Consider the following 25,641-nt stretch of genomic DNA (forward strand, 5'->3'; position numbering starts at 1 on the left):
ACAGCTTAGACAAATTGCACTGATCTTTGGAAAAGTACAAACTATACAATTCACTCAAAATGGAACTCACAATTTGTATAGTCACTAGAAACTGGGTTTGTGATTTAAAACCCAGTGGAAAAGAAAGTTCCAGGCCCAGAAAGAGTTACTGAAGAATTCAACTAGATACAAAAATGATGTCAGCTTAGCAGCTGCGATTGATCCTACTGATGATACTTTCAGTATCATCTAGGGCCCCACAGCCCCACAGTCAGCGCCCATGGTGGCCACAGCATGGCGGGGCTTCCGGTCCCTGATGCCTTGATATGTGGGTTTAAATTAAGTTTCTATCATTCTATCTACCAATGAATACTCACTCAGGAGTCGGATGTGGGGGTGAAAACCCGCTAGATCAGAGAAGCCCAGATGCAACTAGCTGACCTTGCGTTTTGGCCCAAGACACCACAAGAGACACATCCTTCCCCTTGTCCCAGAACCAAAAAGAAACCTCAAAGTCTATTCCCTGCCCTTCCCTTCCTGTGTGTCTTCTCTATCCAAATTGCTGGCTTCTCTATGGATGATTCAGGTCAGCTAGTTGTTGGCTCCACGTCCCTGATTCAAGGTAAACTTTATTGACAGTCTGAAGTGTTACAGTGTGATAACTGTAACATTCAAAATATCCCACAACATGAAAGGAATTTATACCAATCCTATGCAATTCTTCCAGTAAGTGGGAAAGGAGGATGCACATCCGATTTATTTTATAAACCCAGCATTACCCTAAAGCCAAAGATTATATAGGAACAAACAAACAAACAAAAGAACTGCAAGCCAATAATAATTTAGATGCCAAAGTTTTAATGAAATACTGGTGCGGTAAGTAATCTTAATTACCGATGTGAAGGACTCCAGAATCACCTGGGAGACAGGCTTCTGGCCCATCTATGAGGGATTATCTAGATCTAGGTCAACTGCTGAGAATCTCATTTAGAGATTTTTCTTGATTTTGTTCCTTCATGTAGGAAAATCCATTTTAACTGTGGGTAGAACTGTTCCCAGGGCAGGGATCCTGGACTTCCTAAAGCAGAGAAAGCAAGCCTGGCACAGGTATCCATTCCTCTCTCCCGGACGGTGGTTGCCATGTGACCAGGTGCTTCATTGCCGGTCACTGTCATTGATTTTCCGCCATGATGAACTTGAAAACAAAACAAACTCTCCTTTAAGTTCTTTGGTCGGGACATTTTATCACGGCAGTGGGAAAGGAGATTAAGACAGCAAATTGAAGCCGGGCGGTGGTGGCGCATGCCTTTAATCCCAGCACTCGGGAGGCAGAGCCAGGCGGGTCTCTGTGAGTTCGAGGCCAGCCTGGGCTACCAAGTGAGTTCCAGGAAAGGCGCAAAGCTACACAGAGAAACCCTGTCTCGTAAAACCAAAAAAAAAAATAAAAAATAAAAATAAAAGACAGCAAATTGAATGAGGCAGTGGTTCTCAACCTATGGGTCATGGGAGGCAAAGGACCCTTTCACGGGGGTTACCACGACCATCTGAAAACACAGATATTACATTATTCATACCAGCAAAATGACAGTTATGAAAGAACAACAAAAATAATTTTGTGGTGGGGGGGGGTCACCACAGCATGAGGAACCGTGTTAAAGGGTGGCAGCATTAGGAAGGTTGAGAAGCCCTGGAATAAAGTAATATATAAAAGGAATTATATCATGGGCTATGAAATGGCTCAGCAGGTAAAAGCAGCCACCAAGTCTGGTCCATGGAACCCACAAAATCAGAGGGGAGAACTCATTCCTGCAAGTTATCCCTGCTTTCTGTGCTCAGGCCATGGTGTGAGCACGCACACATCAACACAGATGCAAGTGCAAAATAAAAGTAAAGAATTATATGATATCACCAAGTGGGTTCTATTCTAGGGATGTAGGACTGATTCAGTATTGAAAGCCTTTAACAATGCAATATCCAATCTTAACAGGCTAAAGAAAAAAGCCTCACCATGATCCTTTTGGATGCTGAAGAATCAATCATGTTGAATACTCCAGTTGTATTACCTGTGATATGTGCGATATGCCATCCTTGTGATGAAACTCGAATTTGAAATATAGTTTTTAAACAAAGGGGAAATTTAGTAGGCATTGAGAGTGGAGGAATAAGAACACTCACTAGAACGAACTCATCCCCAGGTTATGACGTAAGACATTGAAGACTGTCTTTGTGAAGATTACTATTGCTATGATGTAACACCATGACCAAAAGCAATTTGGGGAGGAAAGGGTTTTTTTTGCTCACAGTTCTATATGAACAGTTCATCATCAAAAGCAGTGAGGGCAGAAATGTGGAGATAGGAGCTTATGCAGCAGCCAGGGAGGGGTGCTGCTTACTGGCTTGCTTCCCATGGCTTGCTCAGCCTGCTTTCTTATAGAACCCAGGACCACCAGCCCAGGGATAGCACCACCAACAATGTGCTGGGCCCTCCTCCATCGATCACTAATTAAGAAAATGCCCTGTCGGCTTGTGTACAGCCCGATCTTATGGAGGCACTTTCTTAACTGACGTTTCCTCCTCTCAGATGTCTTTAGCTTGTGTCAAGTTGGCGTAAAACTATCCAGTACAAAGACCCAAACTAAAAATGACGAAAGGTGACTGACACCAAGCTTCACAAGATGCCAGTGGAGAGAAATGATGGTGATGGTGTGTCTCTTCATTACTTCCCAGAGCAGAACTGCTCCCGAGTCAGCTGGCCCACCAGAAGTTCATGATTTGACAGTTCATCCAATTTCTTTTCCAGCTTCTCTATCAGATGGCCTGAGCTAAAATTCATCTGTTGCCAGTGTAGTACAGCCACGTTCAGCAGGATTCCTCTCAGCATCTTGGCATTCTTCATTGTAATCTTTTTTTTCTCTTTGTTGTTGTTCATATGGGTATGACTGGGTTGTCCAGACTGGCTTCAAACCCATGGGCTCAGGTCACTCTCCTGCCGGAGCATCTTGAGTAGGCAGTGGGGCCCCTTCCACAAGTGGTATTTAGAATATCCTGTCTCCTCCTTTATAAAGTTTGTTTCTCAGCAAGAAGAAAGGAGCTGAAAATCACAATGGTAGGACAGGCAAACTCAGTTCAGAAACAGCAGCAGCATCAGGCCTCCAAGTCACCCTGGAGGGGCATGTCCTTTGCAGCAGGGGGGTTTCCATGTGTTCTTTAAAGCTGCCATGTCTGCTTCTTTGCAGAAACTGCTAGAAGCTTCAGAACAGGGCAGCAATACACTGCTCTCCTCCCATGCCATTGGCAAGAAAAAGAGGGTTTCCTTGGCCTTATGGTTCCAGAGGGATATGAGGCCATCACCATCATGGTGGGAAAAGCATGGCCACAGGTAGGAATGGTGACTGGAGCTGGAAGCTGAGAACTGAGAATGAATACACTTTAGGAGGAGGATTAGAGCTCAGCAATGAGAGAAATAGATGGATGGACATGGCCCACGTGGCCTGATGAGAGGGGAGGAAATGAGATCGTATGGGAAAGCGGCTGTTTTATTTCTAACTCATTTGATAGCCCAGGAGCTTTCTGCTGTTTAACCTCTCTGGCCAAAAATTTCATGTGTAACAATGAGACTAACAATTCTTCCTCTCTGTATGTAGCCACAAGCCATTCTGCACATATTAAAGAGAGCTGGAATCTGAGGACTTAGCAGTGAGCAGATGGGTGTGAACCCTGTCAGGAAGGTCTCCATATAGCATGGTGAGAGACACCGGTGACATTAATGACACATGGCTTTCTCAAGGCAAGAGAGAAAGCTGGAAAGATGAACCGTTGAGACATGTTGACAACAGTGAGCGCTAGCATGGCATGCTGAGAGACTGAACAGCTGAGATGGCTGTAATACAAAGTAAGGAATGGAGAAAATGGAGGAGCTGGAGACAATCAAGAGTGCACAGCATCTTTATCCTGAGAATGACTACAAGTACCCGCTCTAAATATATTCCAGGAATTAGACCAGATGTCCCTTGTCTCAGTCCAGAGATGGAGAAATTAGAAAGAACAGATTTACTTGTTACAGTTCTGGGGAATTTGGGAGGTCCACGCTCAAGGAGCTGGCTTCTCCCAAGGGCCCTCTTGCTTCTGCATCCTGTGGCAGAAGGCAGAGGAGCAGGGGGGAGTATGAGAGCAAAGAAGAGGACAATGTGCCACTCTTCCGATGGCCTCAACACACTCATAAGAACAGGAGTGAATCACCTGCCACCTCCAAATGCCGTTGTGAGGATACATTAAACCGTGAGGTCTTTCAAATGAGGGATTTCATTAATGGGGGATGGGGATCAAATATACATATTCCTATAAATTCCTAACTCAGGCTTGAAGTGTGAACCCACAAAAGTCTATTTAATAATTTACTCAGGGGTGCAATGGAAATGCAGACTCACTAATACAGAAGAAGGAATACGATGCTGCTGGTCCTGCTGGTCCAGCTGCCACTGTCCTGTCCTTCTGTCTCAGGGGCGATGGGGACCAACTTCAAGCTGCTCCACGCTGCTTGACCTGGTCCTTGCCACCCAAGAGAGCACACTCTCCTTCTGCTCTTAAATGGTCACATAGGCAGGCAAGGCCACACCCTAGGGCTATCTATCTCAAAGCCATTGGCTGGACAGAAGGGATTCCCACCACACAAGCTTAGTGGTCCTCTCAACTATAAATATAGGCAACAAGGTACACTAACACTCAAGGGACCAAAGCTGGAGGGTCTTCAGTTTCAGGTAAGCCTAGCTACATAGTACATTTCCTCTAACAAGCAACAAGTTTAGATGTTAACATCTTTTTGGTGCCTTTCTCCAATGGTGAAGAAAAATAAGGAATCTGTAAAACCAAAATCGACCAACCATTGCCTTCTGGACTCTAACAAATCCTACAGAGCCACAGCTCTTTGAGGTCTGCACAGGGCTTGGGGCAGAGCCTGCCAGACTGTCTGTTGTGGAGAAAATCAGAAAACCAAGCTAAGAGTCTGTGTTTGGATGCAGCAGCCAATGGGAAATCACTGCATCTCCCAGAAGGGGGCAGTGTGGATGCTTCTTTTCAAACTTGCCATGTCCAAGGAAGGGTGTAGAAGGAGCACAAGGTGCCTGAACTGTCTTCCTACTCACAAGTATAGAATCTGAAGGGGATGCAGTATGGTGGACCCTATGGCACCTGAGCCGCCAGTGAAAGGAAATGCAGGTCCCTTCTGGAGGGATTAACTCAGGCTTCAAAGTAAGTAAATGGGTTGGGGCTATTAACTATGTAAAATCTGGGCTGGAGAGTTGGCTCAGCAGTTAAGAAATAGCTATCCTTGCAGAGGACCTGGGTTCAATTCCAAGCACCCACAAGGAGGCTCACGGCCATCTGTAATTCCAATTCCCAGGGGATCCAATGCCCTCTTGACTGTCCTAGAACTCACTATATACATCAGCCTGGCCTGGAACTCACAGAGATCCCTGGTCTCTGCCCCTGCCTCTGGAGTGCTGGAGTTAAAGGCCTGTGCCACCATGCACAGATCCAGTGCTTCTGAGCTCCACAGGTACCAGACACACATGTAGTACAAATTCACACACTGAAGCAAAACACCCATATGTATGAAATAATAAATAAATCTAAAAAATTTAATCTCAACACTTTAATAAAGATGTAAAATCAAGTTGATGTGACATGACACATGTGAACTCAGAGCCACAAAATGACAAAAATATAAAAGTGTAATATGCTTTTAAAGAAATAAAAGAGGAGCCTGGAAACTCAGCCAGGGAACAGGAAACCTAGCCAAGCACACTTGGAAAAGAAAGAAAATGCTGAAACACACACTTGAAGACGATCCTCCAGAAATAAATGACATTTCAAGAAATAATGGGTGAGAATTTTCTAAACCTTTGAAGACATAGATCTTCCGATTAGGAAGCTCAACCAGGCAGTATCAGCAGATACGGGCAAACCTATTAGCATAATGAGAAAGATGAGCCAATAGAAGTCTGTTGGGGAGGCCAGCATCAGTGTCTAATGATAATTAGGTGAGGGTGAAATTTATAATTAGCATCGGCAGTAGACACCATAGCAATATTTCAAAAGTGCCAACTGAATAATTCTAAAAGAATTTTATGCTAACCATACAGAGAAGTGCCAAACTTGAGACTTTCTCAATAGGGACCCTCACTAGACAGTTTCTGAGGGATGTGATTCAAAGAGAATGGAGATGGCCTGCCAAGCAATCTGTGGGGGAAACTAAAGCAGGCAACCCTTGCACTACCAAGTCACACTAGCATTAGGTAAGGAGTAGGCAGGATGTAAGACCACGCACTGTCCAGGAAAAGGCAACAGCCATCCACCTACCTGGACGTACAGCCATACTGTAACTGTTCATCTGTATTAGATAAAGCAAATGCTAGCAGACTAGTCCCAATGTGGACCTTCAAAGGAATTTAAAAATAATCAATCAGGAAAGAAAACAAAACTGCCCCAATGAAGTAGGAAAGTGGGAAATAAATAAAATGGGACAGCGGTCCCAAGTGTGGTGTTGGGAATAGAGGCTGCAATTGCAGATCAGGGTAGGATTCACTCACAACATTCAGGAGGTCCTGGGTTCCATTCCAGAACAAACCATCAATAATGACTGCAAGGATAAATGGATTAAATTCTCCATCTGAGAACTTGTTATAATTTAGAAATGAAACAAAATCCAGCCATGGATTTATTCCAACAGGCATTCCTAAAGCACACGGAAAGATTAGAAGTCAGAGCAGAAATGACAGTCCAGTAAAATGGTAATAGACTAAGGACAAGGATAAAAATATTCACACCAAAGGGGAGTTTGGGCAGAAACATGACTCAAAATAAGGAAAGGATCATTCCAATCACCGGGAAATATATGCATTTAAACACGTTTGTAGTACCTGTATGTTTTACCACATAATATATGCAAAGCCAAGCTAACAGGTAAATGTAACAGGGATACATTACTCAAGCCATAATAACAGTAGATTTTAACACAATTCTTAGTGATTGCTGCAAAAAAACTGGATACCACCACCTCCACAAAAAAACAAATAAACAAAAAATCAAAACAAATAAACAAAAAACATAAACCAAAACCTCACTAAGAAAATACATTTAACTTCAACTTCATGGAGTTTGAATTATGATTATGCCTGTGTCTAACATGTGGGAAAGAAACTTTCCTTCCAAGCACACAATTGGCTGCCATGCACATCAAAGGATCTGCCCCAGGGTGCTGCTTACCATGGGGCAGGGAGACCCAAATGCAAAGCCAGGACGACAATTAGAAAAATCCATTCACTTGGAAACTTAACAATACTCATAGCCTAGGTCCAAACAAATTATAATTGAAACAAGAAGATTTCACCATCTAATTTTTCATTCAAACTGTTGAAAAACGATGCCTGGCAATTGAGTATTTGCCTGTACACAACAAATCTCAGAATGGAGCAGACGTTGAGTTAAGCCAGAGGCTCACACTGGTATAAAAAAAAATTAAAAGAAGAGATAGTCATGAAACAGACCCACACAGGAAGAGAACAACACAGTGAAGCTTCCTATCTCAAAGGACATGATTCATTTGTAAAGGTGTGGATGAAATACAGTAAACTAGAACATAACCACAGATTCAGAGAAAAGCTGGTAAGTGATATTAAGAAGTGGTGACACACTTCAGAATGCTGAGATCATGGACAGCTTCCTGGAAAGACAGGAGTTAGCCAAACAGACTCAAAGAAAAACAAAATTAGAACAGTCCTTTTAACTGTAAAATAAGAGTCAAATCAGTAGTCAAAAACAACAGCCAGAATTTTCCCATGAAGAAACCATTGCACATAAACAACTTGACTCTGAATGCTACCAAACACTGGGGAAACAGGCTGTTCCATTATTTTATTTTTAATTGTTAAAAATCTTTGGTTTTAATTAGGTTACAGAATAATGAGCTTCACTATGGTATTTTGCAGTTTGTCATATCCATCTCTTTTTTAAATGTTTTTAATTGAAATAAACTGACTTCACTTCTCCCTCCCTTCCTGCTCTCCAGCCTTTTCCATCTACTCCTTCAAACTTCTCCCATTCCCCCCACTCTCAAGTTGATAGCTTCATTTTATTTGATTATGTCTGTTACATACAGATATGTGGATATTATGAACAAATATATATACATATACACACAATGTATATGTATGAACAAGTATATACATATATAATGTGTATGTGTGCAATATATATATTGAAACCATTTTGAAAATGGTGTGTACATAGTTTCAAGGCTGGCCACTCTGCACTGGATAACCAATAAGGGGGAATCACCCCTGGGAGAAGCTAATTCTCCCTCCCCTGGCAGTCACTAAATAGTTGCTTGTAGTTATTTGTCTAGGGATGGGAGCCTGTGAAATTTCTCCCTTCTGTGTTAAAATGTCTATCGACACATCATTGTTCTGGTCTTGTTTATGCAGCCATTTCTAGGAGAGACTGTTTCACAGCAGACTCCCTAGACTTCTGGTTCTTACAGTCTTGGCATTACTCTTCTGTGATGTTCCCTGAGACATAGGTCAGGAACTATGATGTAGATGCATCCATTGGGGCTTGGCTCCCCACAGTCCAGTGATTTCTGTGTTGTGTCCAGTTGTGTTTTTGTGTGATGGTCTCCATTTTCAGTATCAAGAAGCTTCCTTTATATTATTCACACACAGAGAGTCTCAGGAAAAACACCTCAATTGATTTTGAGTCCACTGTAACCTTGACATTGGAACTGAATTCAGTGGAACCAGAAGCGAGACAGGACGCAGAGATTCCAAACAGATACCGCAAGACAGATCCACCAGTGGGCAAAAACTCTATCATAGCCAAGTTAGATTTATCCCAGAAATTAAACTGATGAATGCTTATTAATGAAATCCTCCCTATGAACCCATTTTAAAGAGAAGGTTTTATTATTTCACTTAAAACATTCAAGTTTTTCAGTATATTTTTAGAAGAAATTTTCTTGACTAGAGAAAGCACACAACAAGGTCCTTACAGCCTGGGGGACAATGACAGCACTGGTAGCGTGCCCTTCCTACAGTGTCTCCTCTCAAGACTGGCAGGTGGATCAGTAGAGTAAGTGGAAATGATAGGTCTTGAATGCATGCAGCACCGTTTGGTAGGGTGAGAGCCCAGGTAGCAAAGACAGACAAAACGAGAAAACACCTCTTGCCTACCCACAGGCTTTCCCTCTGTGCGTGGACAACAGAACCCAGGTTCTTTGGCTGTTTGGACTCAATGCTTGTACCAGCATCTCCTCAGGGGCCTGTGGGCCCTCTGTCTAGGACTGGGGTTTGTCCGGCCAGCCTCCTTGGTTGTAAGATTTCAGCCTTCCTGACTCAGTGGTGTCATTGCCTACCCGGCTCTTCAACCTGCCCCTAGCTGTCCTCACAACATCCTGGGAATGTGTAAGCAAATCTAAACAGACTCATAGTTTACATGGATAACTTTATTCTATGGTGCTGCGCACTAGAGAATCCCGACGAATATGGACGTCTGCCAAAACCAGAAAATATAATTGATGAAGAAATATAGCACCCTCTTTGAGATCAGGAACAAAGCAAAAGATGTCTCCTGGCACAATGAGCCAGGCTCCCTCCTCTTTAACATTGCACTGGCGTTTGAGCCAGTTCAGCATGAGTCAAGAAAAGAGAAAGAAAAAGTGAGAATGTAAAATACTCTTATAGTACAGAAAAGAGTGCACTAAGTCTTCAAAGAAAATTAAACATGGAATCACCATATGTTCCACCAGGCCCCAAGGCAACTGAAACAGGAACACAGTGACATGAGTCACCAGCACCAAAGGGTGGTTACCTGGTTATGTGTCATTAGCAGGTAAAGAATGAGCAGTGTAGTATCAACTACATGGGATGCTATTACACCTTGACATAGAAGAACGTATTGGTATATGCTATGACATGATCCAAGCCAGATGCAGAGAGACAAATACTGGTGTGCCTTAGTCAGTTTTCTGTTGCTGTGAGTTCAAATATCTGACAAATGCCACTTAAAGGAGAAAGGGTTCATGTGGACTCATGGTCTCAAAGGGTTCAGTCTATTGTGATGGGCTGGTCATGGTGGAGTAGAGCTGTTCCATCATAGCAGTCATGAACATTGGAGAAGGGACTGGGAACCAGATAAAACCTTCAAAGGCATGCTTCACTAAAGACCTATTTCTACAGGTAGACCCCCACCTCCTAAAATTCCCACAAACTCCCAAATACCACCACCACCTATCAACCAAGTATTCACGATGTGAGCCTGTGGGAAACATTTTATATTCAAACCACAACACTGTAAGACTTTAGAAAGTAGAGCTGTGCACACCTGTAAGTGCTGATGAGGGTGTGAGGTGAGGGGTCCCTTACACACTGAACTCTTCTATGTAAGTGTCATGTAGATATGTAAACAAGTGCAGCCAGTGGAGATCCCTCAAAAACAAACAAACAAACAAACAAACAAAAAAAAAAAAAAAAACCCCAAAACCAAAAATCTTTCACATGACCCAGATGCACCACTTGTGGATTTACATCAACATGTCAGAGAGACACTTACACACCCATATTGACTGCGATGCTACACACAATGACCAAGGTATACAAGCACCTGAAATGTCCATCAATGGATGAATTGATAAAGAAAATGCTATATAAATACACAGTGGAGTCTTTTTCTGAAAATACCCCTTGCCTTCAGAAACTGAACTTTGGCAGACCTTGCCCACTGCCTGGAGACCATTTGAAACTATCCTCAATCTGTTTCCCTACATTGTACTCAGCCTGCTTTAAGTTTAACTTGCCTTTAAGAAAACAGTGTAACCTGTCTTGCATGCCTGGGTAAGAGCTTTTACAACATAAGCCAAAGACCTAGCTTTAATCTTAAACCATGTGATCTTCTATACCCCTGATCCAGAACAATGAATGTGTGTGTTGTGGTAATCATCTGCTGAAAACAGCCAGCAGCTTGATAGAATCCTTAAACAAAACAAACATCCACCATACCTGGTGGAAGCAACATGTGGATATAGGCAGATCATATCTGTGTGTGGTTTTTTTATGCTGTGCTGGGTGAGTCAAGTAACTTCTTCCCTTGTAAAGTTTTGTTAAAGATTTCTGTAGAAGAGAATGCCACATCTGTTTCCTATGCTACATTTTCTATGCTGTTCAATGGATACAGAGCAGAGTCTTTTGTTAAGGAGAGACAACGGGGAACGATATCAGACACACGAGACAGACAGCAGGCAGGTTATAGACCCCAGGCTGCAGGTAGAGAGAAGACACAGAGAGGCAGTGGGGAATCCAAATGTGGGTTCACTCTTGGTCAGACTGTTCCAAAAAGAAGATTCTTTTTATTCTATAGTTTGTTACTAATGCAGATTTGTGAGGGATATAATGGGGAGCAGGGGTGTGGGGGGGATGACTTAGTAAACGAAGTGCCTGCTTCACAAAATATAAGGGCCTGACTTCCTGATCCCTAACACCTATGTGAAAGCCTAGTGTGGCAGTGCCTGTCTGCAACTCTTGTGCTGAAGGGACAGGGGTGAAGGCAGGACAGGCAGATCTCTGGGGCCCAAAGCTCAGTCTCACTACTTGGTAAGCTCCCGGTTCACTGGGAGACCCTGTGTGGTAGTTTTAATGAAAATAGTCCCCATAGGCTCATATGCTTGAATACTTAGCCCAAAGTTGGTGGAACTATTTGGAAAGGTCTAGGAGGTGTGGCCTTGTTAGAGAAGGTGTGTCACTGGGGATGAACTTTGAGGTTTCAAAAGCTCCTATTTTTTCCAGTTAGCTCTCTCTGCCTTGTTCTTGTGTCTCAAGATGTAAGTTCTTCGCTACTGTTTCAGCATCATGCCTCCTGCCTGCCTGCCTTTTGCCATACTCCCCACCATGATGGCCATGGCCTCTAGCCCTCTGAAACTGTAAGCTCCAAATAAACTCTTCTATAAGTTGCCTTGAGTGTGGTATATTATTATAGCAATAGAAAAGTAACTAAGACACTTTATTTAAAAAAAAAAAACAACAACAACAAAAACAGCAACAACAAAAACAAGGTAGAAATGGACCAAGTAAGACACCCAACATTGATCCCTGGCCTCCACATCCTCATGTGTATATGCGCACACACACACACACACACACACACACACACACACACACACACACACTATACGTGTGTGAATACATGTATATGAAAGAACAGCATTATGTCTTTTGCAGGAAAATGCATAGGACAGGAGATGATTATGGCAAATAAAATCAGGCAGACACAGAAAGATAAATGCTGTGTGTATTTTCTCGGAGTGGAATCTAGATTTAAAACACGTGTGACATGAAAGTGGAGGGGGACTGTTTGTGAGGAGATTGCGGAGTGGAGGGTGAAGGGATGGAGGGGGCTGGGGGTAAAAGGAAGACAAACATTACATGTTTTCCTTCTTGCAGGATCTCGGTTTAGCAATGGAATCTATGAGACGTGAAAAACAGAGGAAGGCAATTTGGGGGATGAAGGAGTCAGAGGCTGGGGAGAGGTTAAAAAGGTGATGTGTTTGAAAAGGTTGTGAAGAAACCCATCATTGTGTATGATAGCTAAAAAACACTACAGTGAGAAAAGATGGGGTATGTCAGGACCTGGGGAAGTGGCATGGGGAGTTGCTGTCTAATTGGGACAGAGTTTGTGGTGATGGAAATGTTCTAGAGGTGGTAGTGGCAGCGGCGGCGGCGGGGGTGGTTACGCAGCAATGCATACGTACTTCATCCCACGGAAATGGACACCTAGAAATTGCTGAGTGTTAACTTGTTTGTTTGAGACAGCTTCTCACACTGTTTGGACTCAGGCCATCTTTGTTACTCAGCTTCCCAAGTGCTGGGATTACAGACATGAGCCACCACATTCAGCTTTAAACGGGAAATTTTATGGCCTGTGTATTTAATCACACTTTTGATGTGCAGAAGTCGTGTTTCCCAAGAAGAGCCTTCATGGGTGACTTCTCAGAAACACTGCATCCTGAAGGCAAGATTCCCTGCTAAGTAGAGGTAATTTATTGCCTAGATCTTGTGAATCAGAGTCTTCCAGAGATGATATGTAAAAATGGCATATAATTTTTAGGAAAAGAGTAACCTATTTTCATTAGGATGTCAGAGAGTGTTGTGATACACCAAAATACAGCTGAGAGGCCTCTTTCCATGCTGTCCACGCCCGTACATCCCATCTCCTATTGGCCTTTGGATGTAACACAGGCTGGACCATCTGGCTCCCGTCACCAGCCTCCATCTCCATCCCTCTCTCTTCCCCTTCTCCTCTCCTCATCCCAACACCACTTCTTTCCTTCACTCAGGTTGTTTCAGGGGGAAGTAATTTAAAAAAAAAATCTTTCTTTGTTGATTAAAGCACATTAAAAAAAAATAAGGGGAGCATGGTTCTGAGATCTGCTAAACTTCAGGTCATTTTACATCCTTTTCTTTCCTGCATGGTATGCTGAGAAGGCCCTGCTCTGGCCTGCAGCCCAGAGCAGTGAAAGCCCTGCCCCTGTCCCACTGCCTGTCCGGTGATTAGAGCTCTTCACACTGTGTCCAAAACCAAAAGCCATTGCCAACTGGATTTTCCTACTGAGTCAATATTTTGCATTTAGCACAGACTGCATTTTAACAAACAGAGACCCCTGGCTTTTACTCCTGCCCTGCCTGGATGCTGACAGGATTCCTAGAAGGAAATATAGAGGCCCTCAGATGGTGTGCCAACTTCAAACCCAGAGGCAATTAGAATTGTCATGGCTCAATTTTCTCCCAAGTGAATTCTGATACTTCTCTTTTTCAAAAGTGCTTTTATTGCTATTTTTAACGGAGACAATGTTAAGCGCATGCGTGATATGTAAAAGGCACTTATATTCCTTCCTTTAGCCCTTGGTGTTCACACAGTGTGGGTGGAGGAGGCCTACTGAAGCAAGGCCCACGCTCTGTGGCACCTCAGCAAGGGAGGTCAATAGTCGTCGTAGTTGACGCTGGCCCCATGCCTAAAGCTTTCCGGGCTGCGGGGACCAATGGCTGCGTCTTCATCGTAATGTCGTTGATAGTAGTCACCGTAGTAGTCATGTCCATTTCGATTTCTGTTTAGCCAATAGTTGACATCATCTTCAAATTTCTGCAAGAGAAGAGAATGGTGAAGAATGGATTTAAAGACACACACGCCCCTAAAAACACATGGAAAACATGACTTTTCTCTAAGTGGCTTTTCTTCAGTGATTGACAAGCAGCATTATGACAGCTGCTTGTTATAATATTTTGTTCACAGGTCAATTCAACCTTAGGATACCAGGTGAGCTACCCCCATGAAGGAATCTATGCCTGTACTTGTGATAATCTCTACCATGCCAATTCTTCATACACCATACACCTGAGCCTTTTTCTCTTTATGAGGTAAATAAAACATGTGTCTGTCAAATGTGGTAAGAGCTTGGCTGGCCCTGAGACATCATCCACATTACTAGGGCAGATGCCTTCTTATCCTCCTGGCCTATTCCTGTGCCTGGCCCACCATATGAATCAAATCAACTATTGGCACCTTAAACTCTGAGGCACAGCATCTGGGACACCTCAGGTGGTCTGCACAGTTGTATTCCTGGTTTGCGTGTTCACTGGCACAAGTGTTCACTGTGTAAGATTGTGAAATGGGAAATGGGTGTCAAGGCCTTATGCAGGCACCAGAGGAGGCCCGAAGCAAGATAAGGAGTCTGGGCTTAGAAGAAATCTGGAGTCAATTGGAGATAATTATGAAAGGAGACAGCTACTGTTAATAAAAATAAAAAGACAAAGAGAGGGACCAATGATTAGTAGGACCTCTTCTAGCAACTACTCTTTGCTGTGGACTGCCTTTTCATAGAGGAGAAGAATATTCCTGAAGGGATGGTGAGTGTGCAAGATAAATTGTGATGACAACTTGCACACATTGATCTAGTGTGAGGATGAGACATTGAGGCCATAACAAAGACGGATTGGGAATAGGAGCATGTTGAGCAGCCATGCAGGCTGTGGCTGTGAGACCCTGCTCCAGAAAACCACTGAGACTGGGGGGAGGGATGCAGATTCACTGGCACCATGCCAGCCTCCTGGGCTGACTTTTCTAGTGGTTGGGTCTCAGGAATCTATTTTCGTTTTAGTAGGATGTCCGGGGAACACTAAATATGGATCAATTCCAACTTGCATTTTTTTTGGTCTTTGTATCAGGATAATGTGAAGGCAGTGTGCATTCAGTAGGAACCACTGTGGATTCTGGATTTGGATCTTTTCCCAAGCCAGTGCTGTGTGGGATGAGCCCCTCCAGGGATGCTGCAGTGAGTCTGGGCTCCCAGGTGGCGCCTGATGGTGTGTGTCTGAGCTAGGAGGGTGGGAAGGTAGTTTTACTGGAGACATTTTAGTTGGTGGTGACTCCAGCTTACCACAGGCTGAGGACTCTGTGAGGCTGGAACCCCTAGGCTGGTCCACACAGTGGGGCTCTGGGGCCCAATGGCCACCCACTTTGGCTTAGTGATAGGCCTCCTCCTGTGTACCCCTCACCCTGGGCCACTGATTCTGATTCCTCATCTGTTTGCTGTCCAAGATCCTCATCTTCAGAGCCACCCCCAAAACCTCTGCCTCAAGGAGGATGTAGCAGGCATTTTTACCTCCCTGTGTCTTTAGCCTAGACTTTTCACAATGCTACATTTTTTTGGGTCAGAGTAAAATAGTCTTACTGCCTCAGTTTTCTTTTTTTTTCTTTTTTTTTTTTTTTTTGGTTTTTCGAGACAGGGTTTCTCTGTGTAGCTTTGTGCCTTTCCTGGGAATCACTTGGTAGCCCAGGCTGGCCTTGAACTCACAGAGATCCACCTGGCTCTGCCTCCCAAGTGCTGGGATTAAAGGCGTGCGCCACCACCGCCCGGCCAGTTTTCTTATTTAATAAGGTTTGAGGTTTTGGCTTGAAATATGTATTTTAAATCTGCTTTAAGAACTTTTTATGAGTATAAAAATAAGACAGGTTCAGGTTTGAATATTCAAATTTGAATATGAGCCAGGGCCAAGATAATGAGGGATAGTGCTATACCAGTACCAAAGACCACGACTCCACTCGTGGCATTTGAACATAGTTTCTTGTGGTCTTTTTATGCAAGCTTAATCATTACAGCCTTCCTCAATCCTCATCTTTTATTGGTTTTGTTACCAGACATTATATTTTAGACATTTACCCATGTTAAAAATTTTTAACTATTTAATGGTGGTTATCAAAGAGATAAGACTACTAAAAGATTATATAATATTTTCATCTACCAAATAAATAAAATATAGGCACTTAAATGTTCCAAGTACAAGATGCTGCCAATGACTCTAGAACATGGGTGCTCCCCCCCCCCCCCGACTTCTGGGGATGTGTAACTATACTATCCTAAGGACCCTTCACTGTGAGTTTATCTGTTTCCTAGTAACTCCACCAGGCAGATTATGGACCTAAGAAAGCTGACACATAGCAATGTCCCTTGAGTTGGGGAAATTGTTAAATAGAGTCATTTGTTTAAGTACTTTGAGTCACTCCTGACTCAAAGTTTGGCTTAAGCAGGTAGCTACTTGCACAGCAAAAGAAGACTTATTTTTAAGTAACAAAGTTATATTTAGGGACTGACAGATATGTGCAAAAGCTGGGAATGGGAAGGAAAGGATGATGCAGCCACATGCTTCGTTCTATACTACGTTAGAAAGGAAGCTTTCCTACCCAGCACAGAATGTGTCTGTTTAGGAAAACATGTTCAGCTAGCTGGTGGCTGATGTTCCCTGGGAGGCAGGTTAAGTGGTCTACCCTGGACTCCTCAGCCACTCTGCAGTCTCCAGCGAGTAGAATCTAGAGTACCTGTCCTGCTGCCCTCTTACCTGTACCCGTGGCCAAGATGACAATATGTGCCTCTGAACAGTCTCCTCTGTTAACGTACCAATGTTGTTGCCCACTGGTGCTGCCCCGCCCACACGAGCTGCTGAAATTTCCCCTAAACATCTGCAAGAACCACCTCTCTGTAAAAGTCATGTCAAGTCTCTTCTCATGATCTTCCTGAGTCCATAATACCCATCTCGTTGCTTAAGCCATTTCTGGGCAAAGATGACCGTGTTTACGTGTGAGTTGTTTGGAGGATGCCCAGGTGGAACTGGACAGGAGGGCTGGAGGCATTTCTAGGAAAAGGCGCTTCATCAGGAATCTGAGATGCAGCGTTTTGGCTCACAGATTGCCTGGATTCCTCCTCCCCCATGGCTGGCCAGCCTGCAGTACAGAGTGGGCTCAGACATTCGGAATAAAAAGCGCTGTGACTTGGCTATGGTTGGTGCGCTCCTAAGGTTCATTGCTAGAAGCTTGGCCCCCACTGGGGTAGTGCCGGAGAGCTGGGACCTTTAAGAGATGAGGCCCTGGTGCAAAGGAATCGGGTCATGAGGGCTTTACCTTTTGAAAGGACTAAGGCTGTAGCCTCTCAGAGTGGCTGAGTTTTCTCAAAAGTTGGCAATCATAAAGCAAAGTCAGTGCGTTTCCTGGTGCACACCTATAAACGTCAGCATTTGGGAGTTCAAGGTCTGCCTTGGCTACATAGTGAGTTTGGGGGCAGGCTAGGCTATATGAGACCCTGTCTCAATAAATGAATGAATGCATGCATGCATGAATGGATGAATACAGACAAATGAATAAAGAAAATTCAGGCTTCCTTCTTGGTTTATATACGACTGTTTCTTAACACATACTCTTGCTATTTTGACACTGCTTGCCACTAGAGCCAGTATACAGTGACTTCATAGTCTCAGACCTTCAGAACCACAAGGTGAAAATGAACTCTTAAAAGTTCTCCACCTCGGGTATTTTGATAGAGCAACAGAAAACAGACTAACATAAGAATCAAAGCTTAACTTCCCAGGTCCTCTTCCCAGGCCAGGCCTCTGTCCCCCACAGCCCGCCCTGCAGTGTCCTGGGAGGCCTGCCCCCTCCCCCAGGAGGAAAGTATACCCACCGCCTCATCAAAGCCCATGTACAGGAACTGCTGGTACCACTGCTGCACCTCGGGCCGGGTGCGGTCCCACAGCTGCCTCTTGGCACGCTTCAGGCCACCCAGGAACTCCTTTGCTGTGTGCTCAGACACAGCCACGTTAGTCTTGGCTGGGGCAGGTTCTGAAAAGATTAGTGTCCGAAAGACAAAGAATGATTTCTGTTTTGAGAATGATATTCTCTCTACTGCTGGAATTTTTTCTTCCTGAGTTTTTAAAGATTTTTAAAAATTGTCCGGGTATGGGTGTATGCTTTGTCTGCATGTATCTGTGCACCATGCACAGGCCGTGCCAGCAAAGGCCAGCAGAGGGCGCCAGACCCCCTGAACTAGAGTTGTAGACAGTTGGGAACCACCACGTGGTGGGAATCAAACCCTGACCCTCGAAAACAGCAACCCGTGCTCTAACTATTGAGCATTTCTCCAGCCCCAAGCTATTATTAGAATTTTGATGTGGTTCAACTACTTCTGCGTTTTGAGTTGACACATAGTAATTGTACATATTTATGCTATACCCATGCTAGGATCAAACAGGATTAACTGGCATTTCCCCACGCCTTAAATGTTTATCGTTTCTTCATGCTGGGAAGCTTTCAAGTCTTTCCCAGTTCATAAAATGTGCGGCGGATGGCTCTGAGCTGCAGCCATCCTGCTGTGGTGCAGCACGTTAGTTATAGAACTTACTCCCCTGTGCCTGCTTGTTATCCAACATCCCCACTCGGCTACCTCTTCAGGCTCCACTGTAAGCTACGAGGGAGAAGCAGATGTGAGTAATGATCACACGGGAAACGTGGCTCACATTTTCTAATCTCTGTGACACCCAGTTTTATGGAAGGAGATGAAGACAGGAGAAAGGCTGTTCACTAGACAGCACAATGGATCCATTTGACCTAACTGATAACAGTGGACTGAGCGCCCACATTTTGTGATTTCCAGAATGTTCTACTTCTATGTCTCCTTGTTGCTGTCTATCACTTAAGTCGGGAGCTTTTTTTTTTTTTTTCAGTAGAAGTTAGTAATAGAAAAGATTCCCCATTGGGAATGCCTTTTCCTAATAGCTGATTGGATAGGCAGAGTTTCAACAATGCCATTCTGAAACTGCCCCACCAGGTACTGTTTGTGTCGGCAGCTCAGATGTGTTTCACTAGCCTAAAATAATCAGCATTTGATTAACACGGTCCCACTGTCTCTGAGTACACGCTGAATGCTTTCTGAAAAACAATTGCCAAACATTTACCGGCAATAGTATTTATCTAGCAGAATGCCACACCACATACCCACAGAATAAGTCCTTCAGATCTGTAAGCCTTCTACAGAGCAGATACTTCCTGATATTCCAAGTGCAAGACCTTCGGGGACCCATTTGCCACTGCTGTTCCATTCGTTCCATTCCTTGCAGTTAGGTGTGAACCCAACACCCTTTACCCACCTGAGGCCGACTCACCTTCCCGTTTCTGCAGCATCCGCTTGAGCTTGTTTCCACTTATGCCACCTACGTAACCAAAACAGAAAGCGGTTTCAGAGCCCAGCACTCCTGGAACTTTTGTACTTTGTTGAGTGCAAAAGTCAGAGTTGGAAATAAGAACCGCGGGCCCCTGCGCTGATTTCACAGATCTGTATTAAAGTATCTACATTGATTTTTGGATAGTTGCCACACAAGACAAACAATGTAAGGTCTCTGGGCCTAATACTGACGTCAGGGACCATGGATGACAGGGGCAATGCTTCTCAAGCTGCTCCTTTTGAAGACAGCACTGTACTTACAGTCCTGATGCCTTACTGTGCGGGGTGCTGCTTATCACATGCATCGCCCAGCAAACATTATCCTCATGATGTAATAGGTCCGATAGTGCCCCTGTGTTCATAATCCCCTGGGAATAACCCCTTGGGAATTTTGGAGGAACGCTTGTTTGTGTGCAGGGTCTTTGTAGTGGTTTGAATAAAAATGGCCCCCATAGGCCCATGGGGGGTGGTAGCATTAGTTGGAGTGGGTGTGGCCTTGTTGGAGGACGTTTGCCACTGCGGAGGTGGGCTTTGAGGTCTTCAGGCACTGAAGCAGTAGTTGGGAGCTCACATCTAATGCACAAGCAAGAGGCAGAGAAAAAGAGCTTACTGGGAATAGCATGGGCTTTTGAAACCTCAAAGCCCACCCTCGGTGATACACCTCCTCCAACAAGGCCACACTTCCTAATTCTTCCCAAATGTGGGAGCCCACAAAGGTTTTCTAGTGAGATCTGAGCTTCCTTTACACAGCAGGACTGCATTAGGGGATGGCTTGACCATGTGCACGGTCACCAGGTGTCTGCGATGGTCTGTACTTGGCTGTGCTGGGGAGAGGTCTTTTGCTCCATCCCTTGGCATTCCTTTAAAAGACCTTTAGTAGAGACAGAAGGGGGCTGGTGGGTTTTGATCCAGGCCCTCCCGAGGCTATTCTGTGTTTCTATCTGTCTCTCTCCTCTCTATTTCTATCTACATATTCCTCATTTCTCCCTGCTCAAGAGTATCCTGGGGAAATAAAGAGGGAGCTGGTCTCCCTCACCCCAAACAGTTCTCCCACCTGGGGACCAAGCATTCAAACCTATGAGCCTATGATGGTCATTCTCATGTAAACCACCACAGTCATAGAAGAGGTATCTCGTGACAAGGAAGTAGGAAGGGGTTGACTGCAGAGAGGAAGGATGGGGTAGGGACAGAGAAAGAGCAGGGGAAGAGGACCAAAGCATGTAAGAAATGGGCATAATGAAACCCACTGCTCTATTTAATTTCAATTCTAAAACAGAAAAAGAAAATGAAGAATGCCTATTTGGGGTTCTGAGTGCAGCTCAGTGAATATTCATTCAGCATGATGAGGCCTGGGATCAATCCTCAGCGCTGCAAAACAACTAAAAATCTGTACTGTGTTTGTCAATAACACATTACTAAGGCTGGAAAAAGACTTTTTTTAATAAGAACTCTTGCATAAATGATTTACTATGTTATCGAGGAGGGGAAAAAAGTCAATATTCAAAGCCAAGAGTCAGCACCTGCTTGTTCTACTGGGGTGTACCTCTGATTGTGTGTGTTGTTATGTGTATCTGTGTGGTTGTGTCTATGTGGTTGTATTGTGGTTTTGTGGGGAGGGTGTGGTTATGTGTGTGTGGTTGTGTGTGTGTGTGGTTGTATGTGTGTATGTGTTAGAGCCCCTAATGCTATCCTCATTTCTGGGTCCACCTCACTCACACTATGCACAATTCAACCTTCCTAATGCTGTAACACTTTAATACAGTTCCTCATGTTGTGGTGACCTCCAACCATAAAATTATTGTGTTGATACTTTGTAATTGTATTTTTTCTTCTGTTATGAATCATAATGTAAATATCTGGTATGCAGGATATCTGATATGAGACTCCCAATGAGGTCATGACCCACAGGATAAGAACCACTGATCTAGAGGCCCTAGCCCATATTCTGGGATGGAGTAGAGAAAATGCTAGAACTTACTCAAGTGTCTTCCCAATGATCTTATGGGTGTAGTGGCAACACTTTCTGGGCTATCCTAGGACAGTCTTGATTTACAACACCTCTGCATTCTCAGAAGTGCCCAGCCATTAGGATGGCTAATGTATGGCCATCCTAATTTTAGAGATTGATAGCGTGGAAACACCTTGAGAAGACTCTGTAGGGGCCACTCTAAGGGATGCGGGACAGATGTCAGGATAACACAGTGTCCTAACATCTTGCTCAAGGGAGCTGGTATGTACTGGGCAGGGGGCTAAGGAGTTAGTGTAGCAGGCATCAGAGTAGAGTAGCCTCTGTGGTCTGAGTGCAGGTTGCCTATGGTGACGTGGCTGTTTCGAAACAGCATCAGGGTCCAGGACATTAATAGACAGCATCTATCAAGAAATAACTGTCCCACCTCTGCTTTGTCACTGTTCTGGTCAGGCCACTTCTCTGCAGTGGGGGAAGGTCACTGGGAACCCAGGGAAAGGAAATCCTCTGCTTCCTGCTTGTGGTTTGAAATGTTCGTTCCCGGCTCTTCCTGAGGCAGCCATGCCTTCAATGCATCACCATTGGCTCTAACCCTCCGGAACTGTAAGCTCTGGATGTTTTATTTTACAAGTTCCCTTGCTCATTTATCACAGAAATAGAAAAGCAACTAAGATAGCGAGTAATATTTCCAGTGCCTGGGCCACCATGTGAAGATGGAGCAAGCAGCCACAGAAGATTCCCCAGTAAGAATCACTTGAGGCATCTGAACGTCAAGCAATACAATTGAGAACTAGCTGGGCTGCTGGCGAGATGACGATCTAAACAGATAAGGTGGGACTGATGCTGAATGCTGTCCTTCCCTCCCCACCTGAAAAGTCAGTGAAGAAATCTATGCAATGACTTGCCAAGGCACACAGGTACATTCTTGACTCGAACATTAGCATTCATGAATATCTTCACATTTGTCAGTCTTTTAACAAGTCACAGGGCAGCACACACAGAATTAAGCACCACCCTCCATCTGTTTACCTTCTGTAGCAATGCTTAACAATTAATGAATGAACTGTGGGCTGATGCTGAAAAGAGACACGAGGTTTGGACTGAGAGTGCAAGCCTGCAATTTCTTGCAAGTGTGAGTCATTACTGCTTCAGGAGCGAAAGCTCCACCAGGGTGAATCGCAGCTGTGCAAACTGAAAGGCTTGGAGAGGTCCCATGCCATGAATTATGAATGCTGTGGTTACTACGCCAACCCCTGTACCCTCGGCTATATATTAATACATATAATTGGACACCATACTAAGTCAGCTTGAGGAAAGGAGCAAAGGACAAAAGAAAAGCCGTGGCTCCTTTACTACAACATCCCCAGCTGTCATTTCCAGGCTGTGATGAAAAGCAGCCATGCATGTATCAAATCTGGCTACCCGGAATTTGAATGCACAGGGGACTGGGCACCTTCAGAGTCTCAAGATGTCCCCTCTAAAGGTGAAAACTCCTAACAAGCAGATCAAGGGGGGGGGGGGGCTGTGATCAGTCTCTCCATGAAATGTGCTTGGATGTCATAACAAGTTGCGTTTGGGAAATGGAGAGACGGCTCCTCTGTTAAGAACACTGGCTGCTCTTCCGGAGGACCCTGCTTTGATTTCTACATCTGCAGGGCAGCTTGTAACCTGTCTCTCCAGGTCCAGGGGTTACAACGCTTCCTTCTGGCCTCCACAGGCACTGCAAGCATGAGGTACACAGACACACATAAAATGGGGGGGGGGCGTCATCTTTGAGATTCAATGTATTTTCATCTTTCATTGTAAAAAGTTCGCATTTCAGTTCAACGATTCTGATGCTGTAACTGATTCCAATCACTCACTTCTTGGCATTAACTCAGTAAAATATGAGTGCTGGAAACGAATGGCCTGTAGCCGGTGTTCACAAGGCTCGCTCACAAGAGCGTGGGGCTAAGATTCTCACAACAGTAATCCTTCAACCAGAACAAGCTCCCCTTTATTCTCGTGGTCCCTCCTGCAGTGCCCTACCTCCCCTCACCCTGGAGTTGGATTTACCGTGCCTGCTCTGAGAAAGCAAAACTGAAGTAACAGAGAAATCGAGCGTCTTCATTTGCATTTGGCAATGTCCAACGAGGTCCCTTCGAACTGGGACAAACTCCAGTCTAAGGTGCTGGGCAAATAATTTAGTCTTCCAGCTACTGTTCTCTTGGCAGGAAATCTAGGGTCACGCTGCTGCCTCCCAGAACTATAAACCTCAAAGGTGCTCCTATGCACGAGAGGGGAGGAAAGGGGGGCTCTCACTTGTGACTTCTGAAGGGTCGCACAAAAAGACACCTTTGCAGTTTCAGAGTCTTGGAATTCTGGGTAGAGAAGCCCAGACATTCATCAAAGCAGTTCCTTTCGGGTGCGCTGCGAAGGCTCTTTTAATGGAAAAAGAACTGGGGATCTTTCAGACGTTTCAGCTAATTCAGCTAAATGTAGTAGAAGAAGTTAAGCATTACCCAACTTTCAAGGCTAGTGCCTGCCCTGTCTAAAACATCAGACCCCAGCCCAGCTTTGCAGCCTGGAACCCCATCGGCTCTGCTGCCCCAGGCTGCCTGGAAGGGGAAAAAGAGTAGCTGGTCCCGCCTGAGTGCACCACTCCCTTCAAGCCTCCAGGACGCCCGAGTTCGCGCTTCTTGTAGGTCCTTCGAACCCCTATTCCATTTGTCCAAGGTTGCCCCTCAGCCTGCAATGCTCCCTTCGAATGTGATACCCTCACTGCCTGCCCAAGTGCACCACTTGGGGCTCATGCGAGTGTAAAATTTTAGACCTGTTTCCTCTATGTCTTCTTGGTCCAGTCCAGGCTAAGAGAGGGATCAAATACAGGCAAGCAGCACCCCATTTCCAACCTTCTTCCCCAGCACCCTCAGCACTCTCCACCAGGCGTCTGCTACTCACCTGGACCCAGGCACAGCAGAAGGAGTAGCGCCAGCCCGGCCAGGGCCAGGACCGAAGGCCGTGCAGATGAGGTGCCCATGGCGCCAGGGCGCAGCAAAGTGGCTGGGGGACGACTGGAGCGGGAGACCCGGGCTCTGCGAAGCAGGCGCGCGGAGGCGAGAGCTTCGGGTATCCGCGCCTGGGGCGGGACCCACCAGGTAGGCAACAAGCCAGCGGGCTGCCAGCCAATCTGCAGTTCAGCGCCACCGAGGCACACTGTCCTATGGGTCTGTGGAGAAACGCTTAGAGCAGGGAGCCGCGTGGCCAAAGGGACGAGGGCAAGCCAGATGCCACGCACAGACCAGCAAGGCTGCACACAAGGAATGTTGGCTCCCCCGCCCCGCGGAGCGATTCCTCTCCCTTAGCATCCCAGGCCCTTGGCTCCAGACTCAGGCCTTGCCTTATAAAGCAGTCTTTGGAATGTCCTTAATTCCTGAGCTGGAGTTCAAGTTGGCTCCCGCAGAGCCTCGTTTTATGATATTTTGAAAAAAAAAAAAAAATCTGGGTTCTGAGCTGCAGTTCAGGAAAACATCTCAACTTAAACCGCTCCAGCGTAGAAGCCTTCAGGAGACCAGTGTTTTTTGCAAAACTGTTAGCAAAGATCCTGTGTCCGTTGTGCACACTCTCATCCTGGGGCATTTGAATGGTTGGAAAAGGAGGCAGAAGACACTCACTGTCTCAGTAGCAGGCTTGGTCATCAAAGGATGCCACAAAATTATCGGTGTGCGCAACAAAAGCGAAGACCAGCTGGAGAAAAACTTAGTGGTACAGCCCTGATTATCATGCAGGGGACCCGGGTTCTAACCCTAGCAGCAAATTCGGAGAGCAAGGACAAACTCTTTTAACTGGTGACTGGAAAATTGCCTTTAGATGCTTTCCCCAGTAAGACTGGCCTGGGCTCAGCAGAATGCTCCATTCTTTCACAGAGACTCTCAGTTTTAAACTAAGGAGAGGTACTTAGTCCCTGGCCACTTAGGGAGCTGCCTAGTCATGCAGAAGGGTTTCTCCAGCAGACAGGGGAAAAAAATCAAAGTTTAGCCAGCACAGGAAAAGAAGAGAAAGGTGAACCCGGGAGTTATGTAAATATCAATTGGCATGGAGCAGGTGTAAGAGACTTATGGGCTTGCTAGTG

At 45.0% G+C, this 25,641-nt stretch overlaps 1 protein-coding gene and 1 pseudogene across 2 annotated transcripts; one reads left to right on the forward strand and one right to left on the reverse strand.

Annotated features, from left to right (window-relative positions):
* Positions 1-13,823: 13,823 nt before the first annotated feature.
* Positions 13,824-24,693, reverse strand: Ecrg4 (ECRG4 augurin precursor). Of its 2 annotated transcripts, none has more exons than XM_042266062.2 (4): positions 24,471-24,693; positions 19,491-19,553; positions 18,029-18,186; positions 13,824-14,160 (listed from the first exon to the last, which is right to left on the reverse strand). In XM_042266062.2, exons 1-4 carry the CDS (start codon positions 24,547-24,549, stop codon positions 13,999-14,001), a joined length of 462 nt encoding a protein of 153 aa, XP_042121996.1. In that variant the 5' UTR covers positions 24,550-24,693; the 3' UTR covers positions 13,824-13,998. The 2 variants fall into 2 exon arrangements, with proteins under 2 accessions (XP_042121996.1, XP_006993606.1); XM_006993544.4 differs by having other exon boundaries at positions 19,506-19,553; positions 24,471-24,690.
* LOC143269873 (large ribosomal subunit protein eL19-like) overlaps positions 24,548-25,641 on the forward strand; it is a 69,437-nt pseudogene continuing 68,343 nt past the window's right edge.

This window comes from Peromyscus maniculatus, chromosome 21 (genome assembly GCF_049852395.1).
Source record: "Peromyscus maniculatus bairdii isolate BWxNUB_F1_BW_parent chromosome 21, HU_Pman_BW_mat_3.1, whole genome shotgun sequence".
Taxonomy (NCBI): domain Eukaryota; kingdom Metazoa; phylum Chordata; class Mammalia; order Rodentia; family Cricetidae; genus Peromyscus; species Peromyscus maniculatus.

Coding starts and splice junctions, on each gene's coding strand:
- Ecrg4 (XM_042266062.2), bottom strand. CDS start 24,549: ATGGGCACCTCATCTGCACGGCCTTCGGTCCTGGCCCTGGCCGGGCTG. Junction 18,187..19,490: donor GGAAGGTGAGTCGGCCTCAG/GTGGGTAAAGGG, acceptor TAATCTTTTCAG/AACCTGCCCCAGCCAAGACT. Junction 14,161..18,028: donor ACATGGGCTTTGATGAGGCG/GTGGGTATACTT, acceptor CTTCTCTTGCAG/AAATTTGAAGATGATGTCAA.